This window comes from Anopheles arabiensis, chromosome X (assembly GCF_016920715.1).
Source record: "Anopheles arabiensis isolate DONGOLA chromosome X, AaraD3, whole genome shotgun sequence".
Lineage (NCBI taxonomy): Eukaryota > Metazoa > Arthropoda > Insecta > Diptera > Culicidae > Anopheles > Anopheles arabiensis.
In genome coordinates, this window is record NC_053519.1 from 12,813,173 (window position 1) to 12,823,558 (window position 10,386).

At 46.0% G+C, this 10,386-nt stretch overlaps 1 protein-coding gene across 1 annotated transcript; it reads left to right on the forward strand.

The window, feature by feature from the left end:
* The first annotated feature begins 7,908 nt into the window (after positions 1-7,908).
* LOC120905869 lies at positions 7,909-9,775 on the forward strand. Its single transcript, XM_040317140.1, has 3 exons — positions 7,909-8,150; positions 8,527-8,939; positions 9,006-9,775. Exons 1-3 carry the CDS (start codon positions 7,991-7,993, stop codon positions 9,582-9,584), a joined length of 1,152 nt encoding a protein of 383 aa, XP_040173074.1. The 5' UTR covers positions 7,909-7,990; the 3' UTR covers positions 9,585-9,775.
* Positions 9,776-10,386: the final 611 nt, after the last annotated feature.

Genomic DNA, 10,386 nt, shown 5'->3' on the forward strand with positions numbered 1-10,386 from the left:
GAATACACATTACCGATAACATTTCACATCACCGTTTTTTAATCGACACCGGCGCCGAGATATCGGTTATTCCACCAAATACGAAAGAGAGACTTAACCCTTCGCCTTCACGAAAACTTTCAGCCGCAAACGGCACACAAATAGCTACATATGGGAAAAAAACGTTAAGTCTTGATTTGGGACTCGAGAGAAAATTCTCATGGACATTTGTTGTCGCCGACGTCAGTACGCCTATAATAGGTGCGGATTTTCTCGAGTTTTATGATCTATTAGCCGATGCTAAGAGAAAGAGATTAATAGACAACTCGACAAAACTCGAGATTCAAAATACAAAAAGTCAAAATAAGAATACTATTTCAACAATTTGCATAAACAAACAATTTGCCAGCATAGTTGAACGATACAAAGATATCACAAAGCTGAACTTCTTCTTCTTCTTTGGCTCAACAACCGATGTCGGTCAAGGCCTGCCTGTACCCACTTGTGGGCTTGGCTTTCAGTGACTAATTGATTCCCCCCCATAGCAGGATAGTCAGTCCTACGTATGGCGGCGCGGTCTATTTGGGGATTGAACCCATGACGGGCATGTTGTTAAGTCGTACGAGTTGACGACTGTACTACGAGACCGGCTCAAAGCTGAACACTAAACATAAAACTACTAAAACGGTGGAACACCAAATACTCACTACTGGCCCGCCTATTTTCTGCCAACCACGCAGATTGCCTTTAGAAAAACTACAAGCAGCTAAAACCGAATTCCAATACATGGTTGAACAAGGCATTTGCAAACCGTCTAAAAGCAGCTGGGCCAGTCCACTGCACATGGTTAAAAAACCTAACGGTAACTGGAGACCGTGCGGCGACTACAGAGGCTTAAACGCGGTGACCGAACCAGACCGATATCCTATACCACACATACAAGACGTATGCAATATACTGCAAAGCAAGACATCCCAAAAACAGCCATAACCTCTCCGTTTGGCTTGTATGAGTTTAACTTTATGACGTTCGGGTTGATTTGAAAACTCTAAAAAAGAATTGGCGAGTGCAACATTACTCGCTCATCCATCACCATATGCTAAACTCAGCTTGTACGTCGACGCTTCGAATGTAGCCATAGGAGGCGCACTCCATCAGGTGGAAAAAAGGCATAACACCCTTAGCATTCTTTTCAAAAAAACTATGCACCAGCATGCTAAAAGCAAGCACGTATGATAGGGGACTGTATGCCATATATGAATCAGTTAAATACTTTCGCGATTTTCTTGAAGGACGAACATTTTGCATTTACACCGACCACAAGCCCTTAGTGACGGCGTTTCACCAACGTCCAGAGCGAGCTAACCCCACTCAGCAGCGACGACTGGCTTTCATTAGCGAATATTCTACAGATATTCGCCACATCCCTGGTAACGAAAACAACGTTGCAGACATGCTAAGTCGCATCGAAGCCGTCTCTTCCGATTCCATCGATTACGAAAAAATGGCAGAGCTACAGAGAATGGATAATGACATACAAAAATTCATAAGATACCCACCACAATCTAGCTCAATTGTTCTGAAGGAATTAGAACTACCATCGAAAAAAGGTACACTATATTGCGACGTTTCCACACAAGAAATCCGACCACTAGTTCCCGAAGCACTCCGAGCACACGTAATTAAAAAAATACATGGTATTTCTCATCCCGGCATTCGAGCTACCACGCATCTCGTTTCACAACGCTACGTTTGGCCAGCCCTGAGAAAGGACAGTAAACAATTCGTAAAAAACTGCATAGAATGCCAAAGAAGCAAGGTAACTAGACACAATTTCACCGAAGCAGAACACATCGAAGTACCACAACACAGATTCCAGCACGTGCACATGGATCCCATCGGCCCTTTACCTCCGTCCGAAGGAAATGCCTATTGTTTAACCCTTATCGATAAGTTTACGCGTTGGCCGGAGGCGATTCCCTTACCAAACATGACGGCTGATACCGTCGCACGCGCATTCGTCACACACTGGATTGCTAGGTTTGGTGTACCTAGCAAAATCACCACCGACCGCGGTCGACAGTTTGAAAGCGATCTGTTCAAAAAGCTTTCCGAAACACTCGGTATTGATCACCTCAAATCTTCTCCTTACCATCCTCAGGCAAACGGGCACATCGAACGAGTTCACCGCCAACTTAAAGCAGCTCTAATGTGCCACGATCGATCCAGGTGGACTGAGACACTACCACTCGTTTTGTTAGGAATGCGATCGACGTTAAAAGAAGATATAGGAGCAACCGTTGCTCGATACGATAGCAAATGCACAAAACGATAGCGAATGCAACGTGCGAATTTGTAAACAATTTGAGAGTAGTGATGAGGAAGCTAAAGCCAACACAAACATCCAATCATAACACAAACAAAGGAGTTTACGTACATTCGAGTTTAGATAGTTGTACTCATGTATTTGTGCGAGTAGATAAGATCAGGCCATCACTAACACCTCCGTATGACGGTCCTTACAAAGTATTAGACAGGAACAAAAAAACATACACACTCGAAGTGAAAGGAAAAAAAGCCTCAATCTCGATTGATCGGCTTAAGCCGATGTAGATAGCGAGAACCAAGACAGCGAAGTAGAGAAAAACACACAGCAACACTCAGAGACTAAACGCATACCAGTTCACCAATCGCGCTACGGTAGGAATATTTACCAGCCAAGGACATTTTAAAAGAAAGGGGGATGTGATGTGGTGAATATATAATGGTACAAACGCTCAACTTGAGGACATAAACCGGCCTCTGAGCCGACCACACAATCTCCCTACGATTATACGAATAAACGCTCTCTTCTAATTCACCAACCTAAGAGAACGGACGTGAGTAAAACCGCTACAAACTCATCATCCGAAACCCTACTTGTAAAACCCCCCAAATGTGTATAACGGTTATCAGCCCAGAAATTCCAAAACTACATCAATTTCTTGTCAATGACAACTTTCTACTTTCAAAATCAAAATCGTCGTATCTACGAATCGTCGTAACTCGAGGGGGTCATATCTCGAGGGACGCCTGTAGATGCAAAACTTCATTCATTCACTGGATGGCATTTGGACGCGCGGAATAAAATCGATCAAACGGACTAGAATATTGGTTCGCATCAAGTAATGATTATTGCAAGAATTCCATAAGCTAAGCGATAACATGTAATGCATTAAACTACTACCACTAGGCGTGAGCGTTTGTTTGCTGTCAGCGACACGGTGCGCATCGCCCGCCTACTTGTGCAGCACGGAGCGGGAAGACTCTTTCCCCAGTGGGGTACGCTTTGGAAGGGGAATGCGGCTCACCCTGGCCGGCGAGTGCAACGGCTTGACGTCGGCCCACTCAGCCCCCTCGGCAGCGGTATCTTCGATAGGCCCGGTTTGCCAGCGCCGCCCGCGGACAGTCTGCGCTCCGGGCCGGCCGCCGGTGCCGGATCGGTTAGCACCTTCGGCACGTGCACCGAGAGCGTCGGCTTTTCCAGCACGAACGTGCCCTGGCGCACCAGCGTGACGGTGGTTGATTTGGCAGCCGGTTTGCTAACAGCAACTGCTGCTGCTGCTGCTGCTTCGGCGGGCGCCTTTTTGACGGGCTTCGGCGTCACCCGCGGACCGTACACCGAAGCGAACCGTTTCGGCGACGGCCGATGGGTGGGACTCTTCGTGGCGGAGCTGGGTCGTCCGGTGACGACTGGCGCCGCTGGACGGCCCCGTGCCACCTTCGCCACGCTCTCGACGACCGGTTTCGCAATCTTCGCGCGGGCTGGATCCTTCTTGGGGCTTTTGGGCTCCGGATGTTTGTTGGTTTTCCCTAAAAAACACGAAACATTTCCCTCATTAGTCGAATTTCGCAACGATGAAGGATCTCTCTTTTACCTTCAAATCTTCCAATCGCGTTTTATTGTTGATCGCGTGCATGGCGAGCTGCTTTCTTGGAGTGGCGTTCGCCATCGCCACCGGTCTACCGCCCGCTGTGGCCGTTTGCTCGCTGATCGGTGGCAGACAGTCGGCGTTCAGCGTGCTCACCACCGGTTCATTGCGCGGTACGGGTTGCATCGACATCTGGTACAAAATCGACGGCGGTTCCACGCTGTCCAGGTTGCACTCCGCGTTCACTAGCTGCAGCTGCCACTCGTCCTGCAGCATGGGTTCCAGCTTGAGGGCGGAGTCGCAATAAACGCTCGTCACCTTCTCGCCGATCTTGAACTGTATGCCCGCCAGCTCATCGCGAGCTGCTCCACCACCGAACATGTCCGTTTCGGGCTGCCTCGCTGTACCGGTCTGGTCGCCTGCAGGTAAGAGCGGAGAGTTAGCGAAACGGCACGGAGGAGGACGCTCCTATCGTTCGCCTACTGTTGTGGATAGACGTGCCGAGCCCTGGATTCGCCGTAGCAGTTGCGCTGCTGCTGGTCGACATCCAGGAATCGACACTGCGCTCACGCACACTACCACGCCGCACTTAGCGATGCGCGCTAACTGTGTGCAGAGCGCACCTAACGCAGGAGTGTGTAACAGGCTACCGGTCGAGCAGGGCTCCCGGTAGGGCTCACGGTGCGGCTCGTGAGCGCGGCCCCATACTTCAATGTATTGTATGTTTTGTGTTATTATTTATTATTTAATTCGTTTAATAAATGTGTAAATGTGCAAAACATAAAACCTACTACACGCACTTGCTGACCTTTGCCCGTGATCCCTGCCGCAATCGCTTCGTCCAGTAGATGCTCATCCGTTTCGGATTCGACCGACGGTGAGCTGACGACGGCAATTTCGCGCTTTTTCGGGAATCCCTCCTTCCCCAGCGAATCTATTAACTTGCGATCCATGCTGTTGGAGGAGAGAATAACAGTTGGTGTGGATTGGTTAGAGCAGCCTTCTTCAAAATGATGAAAGTTTTATCTCATTGTATGCTACGATCAGTTGGACACGATACAAATATTTGCACGAGTTGTTCGCGCAACGCGAATGATAAGAACTCAACCCGTTTGTAAACACAACAACACAAGTGTCATTTGCGCACAGACCAAGGTGGATTTAAAAATATCAGGTGGTGGACTCTAGCAAGGTGGAAAATAGAGGAGGTGTCTTCTTAGCGTTTGGCATGTTGCCATTTTGAGATTCATTTTGACAACAGCCGTCGATATTTGTTTACAGGCAGCATCAGCATTATAACTTGTAAAATGCCGATTTATGGAGTGTGGATGCAAAATACATTTTTTTAGTGCTAAACAACTGTTTATCAAACGAAAACAATTCATTTATCATATCCAAATACCAGCAACATTCGTCGCATTTGACAACTGCCGTCGATCCTGGTTTTGTGCTTTTTTCTAAAGCCTCGATGCCCAATTGTTCTACATGACGACACCTCCTTTCTACCCACTTTGGACTCTAGTGCATTTTGACAATTCGTCACTTGACGTAAGGTCCCCTGTATTCAAACTTTGTTTGCATTTAGTAAATTTGTTCATATAATTTATCTACCCCATTTTTTCGATTAAATATTCTTTAAAAATGTATTTTGGACTTTGCGAGTTCTTATTTAAAATTAAAACATGGATTAAAGTGTGTTATTTTGTGTTATTCTGTGAATTTTTTTTATAATTTATTGTGTTTTCGACATTTTTGATGATAAAAATTAAGAAATCATTATTTTTTTCAATTTTCACATTAATTCCTCACTTTCTACGAGCCGCATAGACAATTTACGTGAGATTAGAACTCTTACTCACATGATTTTAAACTTCATGCATAAACAAATCATCAAATCTTTTGTTAATATATCTCATTTTTTCAATAAAATCAAAAGACACACAAAAATGCACAGCTAATTACAAAGAAATCTTTTCTATTTCCCAAGTGCCACAAATCCACTAAACGACCACTAAATGGCTTCTAAACGACTCAAGCACTCTACCTAAACGGAATATAGAAAGACTTCGTTTAGCAGACGGCAAACGACTCATGCATTCTAAAAATAGCAAAAAAGCTGGTGGCGCCATCTGTTTATGGGATAGCCAACCAGTTGAGCTTCCTCGCTTGGAGGAGAGCTTTCTCATTTCCTCTGAACTGTTGTATGGTTTCGCATTGAAATTATGCATCGCTAGAACTAGAACGGCGATACAAATGTTTGCATACTAAACACCAATGGAAACCAACAGCACTGAAGCAAGTGAGATTTGAGTGATGGTCGTTGGTTTTGATATCCACGTATCTGACCTGACCACACGACCATTCATATAGATTTTTGCTCGGAAAGTTAGAAGGCTATATAGGTCATGATAAGATGAAACTTGCCGAAACACATTGCAAGAAAAGGATTTTGACACCCGCTTCCCGTTTCTCGGTCTGTGCCAAGGTGGATTAAAAATATCAGGTGGTGGATTAGGACCTTTGGGGGGTCGCCATAGTTGAGGGACTTTACGTCATTTTAGAACCGTTAGCCATTGGTTTCCGCACACAAAGCTTAGCAACCCAAGCGCCACAGATTAATCGCAATGAGTTTCAACAAGTTTCATCTTATCATGACCTATATAGCCTTCTAACTTTCTGAGCAAAAATCTATATGAATGGTCGTGTGGTCAGATACGTGGGTATCAACACCAACGACCATTACTCAATTCTCACTTGCTTCAGTGCTGGTGGTTTCCATTGGAGTTTAGTATTTAAACATTCGTATCGCCGTTCTAGTTCTAACGATGCATAATTTCAATGCGAAACCATACAACAGTTCAGAGGAAATGAGAAAGCTCTCCTCCAAGCGAGGAAGCTCAACTGGTTGGCTATCCCATAAACAGATGGCGCCACCAGCTTTTTTGCTATTTTTAGAATGCATGAGTCGTTTGCCGTCTGCTAAACGAAGTCTTTCTATATTCCGTTTAGGTAGAGTGCTTGAGTCGTTTAGAAGCCATTTAGTGGTCGTTTAGTGGATTTGTGGCACTTGGGAAATAGAACAGATTTCTTTGTAATTAGGTGTGCATTTTTGTGTGTCTTTTCATTTTATTGAAAAAATGAGATATATTAACAAAAGATTTGATGATTTGTTTATGCATGAAATTTAAAATCATGTGAGTAAGAGTTCTAATCTCACGTAAATTGTCTATGCGGCTCGTAAAAAGTAAGGAATTAATGTGAAAATTGAAAAAAATAATGATTTCTTAATTTTTATCATCAAAAATGTTGAAAACACAATGAATTATAGAATAAATTCACGGAATAACACAAAATAACACACTTTAATCCATGTTTTAATTTTAAATAAGAACTCGCAAAGTCCAAAATACATTTTTAAAGAATATTTAATCGAAAAAATGGGGTAGATAAATTATATGAACAAATTTACTAAATGCAAACAAAGTTTGAATACAGGGGACCTTACGTCAAGTGACGAATTGTCAAAATGCACTAGAGTCCAAAGTGGGTAGAAAGGAGGTGTCGTCATGTAGAACAATTGGGCATCGAGGCTTTAGAAAAAAGCACAAAACCAGGATCGACGGCAGTTGTCAAATGCGACGAATGTTGCTGGTATTTGGATATGATAAATGAATTGTTTTCGTTTGATAAACAGTTGTTTAGCACTAAAAAAATGTATTTTGCATCCACACTCCATAAATCGGCATTTTACAAGTTATAATGCTGATGCTGCCTGTAAACAAATATCGACGGCTGTTGTCAAAATGAATCTCAAAATGGCAACATGCCAAACGCTAAGAAGACACCTCCTCTATTTTCCACCTTGCTAGAGTCCACCACCTGATATTTTTAAATCCACCTTGGTCTGTGCGCAAATGACACTTGTGTTGTTGTGTTTACAAACGGGTTGAGTTCTTATCATTCGCGTTGCGCGAACAACTCGTGCAAATATTTGTATCGTGTCCAACTGATCGTAGCATACAATGAGATAAAACTTTCATCATTTTGAAGAAGGCTGCTCTAACCAATCCACACCAACTGTTATTCTCTCCTCCAACAGCATGGATCGCAAGTTAATAGATTCGCTGGGGAAGGAGGGATTCCCGAAAAAGCGCGAAATTGCCGTCGTCAGCTCACCGTCGGTCGAATCCGAAACGGATGAGCATCTACTGGACGAAGCGATTGCGGCAGGGATCACGGGCAAAGGTCAGCAAGTGCGTGGTAAGTAGGTTTTATGTTTTGCACATTTACACATTTATTAAACGAATTAAATAATAAATAATAACACAAAACATACAATACATTGAAGTATGGGGCCGCGCTCACGAGCCGCACCGTGAGCCCTACCGGGAGCCCTGCTCGACCGGTAGCCTGTTACACACTCCTGCGTTAGGTGCGCTCTGCACACAGTTAGCGCGCATCGCTAAGTGCGGCGTGGTAGTGTGCGTGAGCGCAGTGTCGATTCCTGGATGTCGACCAGCAGCAACGCAACTGCTACGGCGAATCCAGGGCTCGGCACGTCTATCCACAACAGTAGGCGAACGATAGGAGCGTCCTCCTCCGTGCCGTTTCGCTAACTCTCCGCTCTTACCTGCAGGCGACCAGACCGGTCCAGCGAGGCAGCCCGAAACGGACATGTTCGGTGGTGGAGCAGCTCGCGATGAGCTGGCGGGCATACAGTTCAAGATCGGCGAGAAGGTGACGAGCGTTTATTGCGACTCCGCCCTCAAGCTGGAACCCATGCTGCAGGACGAGTGGCAGCTGCAGCTAGTGAACGCGGAGTGCAACCTGGACAGCGTGGAACCGCCGTCGATTTTGTACCAGATGTCGATGCAACCCGTACCGCGCAATGAACCGGTGGTGAGCACGCTGAACGCCGACTGTCTGCCACCGATCAGCGAGCAAACGGCCACAGCGGGCGGTAGACCGGTGGCGATGGCGAACGCCACTCCAAGAAAGCAGCTCGCCATGCACGCGATCAACAATAAAACGCGATTGGAAGATTTGAAGGTAAAAGAGAGATCCTTCATCGTTGCGAAATTCGACTAATGAGGGAAATGTTTCGTGTTTTTTTAGGGGAAAACCAACAAACATCCGGAGCCCAAAAGCCCCAAGAAGGATCCAGCCCGCGCGAAGATTGCGAAACCGGTCGTCGAGAGCGTGGCGAAGGTGGCACGGGGCCGTCCAGCGGCGCCAGTCGTCACCGGACGACCCAGCTCCGCCACGAAGAGTCCCACCCATCGGCCGTCGCCGAAACGGTTCGCTTCGGTGTACGGTCCGCGGGTGACGCCGAAGCCCGTCAAAAAGGCGCCCGCCGAAGCAGCAGCAGCAGCAGCAGTTGCTGTTAGCAAACCGGCTGCCAAATCAACCACCGTCACGCTGGTGCGCCAGGGCACGTTCGTGCTGGAAAAGCCGACGCTCTCGGTGCACGTGCCGAAGGTGCTAACCGATCCGGCACCGGCGGCCGGCCCGGAGCGCAGACTGTCCGCGGGCGGCGCTGGCAAACCGGGCCTATCGAAGATACCGCTGCCGAGGGGGCTGAAGGAGTGGGCCGACGTCAAGCCGTTGCACTCGCCGGCCAGGGTGAGCCGCATTCCCCTTCCAAAGCGTACCCCACTGGGGAAAGAGTCTTCCCGCTCCGTGCTGCACAAGTAGGCGGGCGATGCGCACCGTGTCGCTGACAGCAAACAAACGCTCACGCCTAGTGGTAGTAGTTTAATGCATTACATGTTATCGCTTAGCTTATGGAATTCTTGCAATAATCATTACTTGATGCGAACCAATATTCTAGTCCGTTTGATCGATTTTATTCCGCGCGTCCAAATGCCATCCAGTGAATGAATGAAGTTTTGCATCTACAGGCGTCCCTCGAGATATGACCCCCTCGAGTTACGACGATTCGTAGATACGACGATTTTGATTTTGAAAGTAGAAAGTTGTCATTGACAAGAAATTGATGTAGTTTTGGAATTTCTGGGCTGATAACCGATATTAATTTCGGATATGAAATTCGCGAAGTCGCGGAAAGTTAGTTGATCGGTTCAGAAAAAAAAACTCTGTACACGGGTGCACAGTTAGGCGTCAGAATTGTAAGTGTTTATTCAGATTCAAAATGAATTCTTATATACTAATTTCTTCAAGTTCTATTGTGGGAAGGTTATTTTCTCTTCCTTTTTCGCATATGTTCGTGTCGCTAGCCTTTTCCTTTTTGCCACGCCTACGCATTCTCCTAGGAGGTTTTCTGGTTCTGGTGTGCTGTTTTATGTCAAACAATCCTGAAGGAAATGTGATCCCTTTTTTTATTGCTTTCTCTGGTGAGAACAAATTGTTGCATTGATTGCAGGCGTTGTGGTTTTTCCCTTTTTGGCGTAACTGTACGTAACACTTGAATTCGGTGGTGCATGTTCCGAATGTATCGCATCATTGACAAATACTTGAACTTATTGCTTTTCGAATT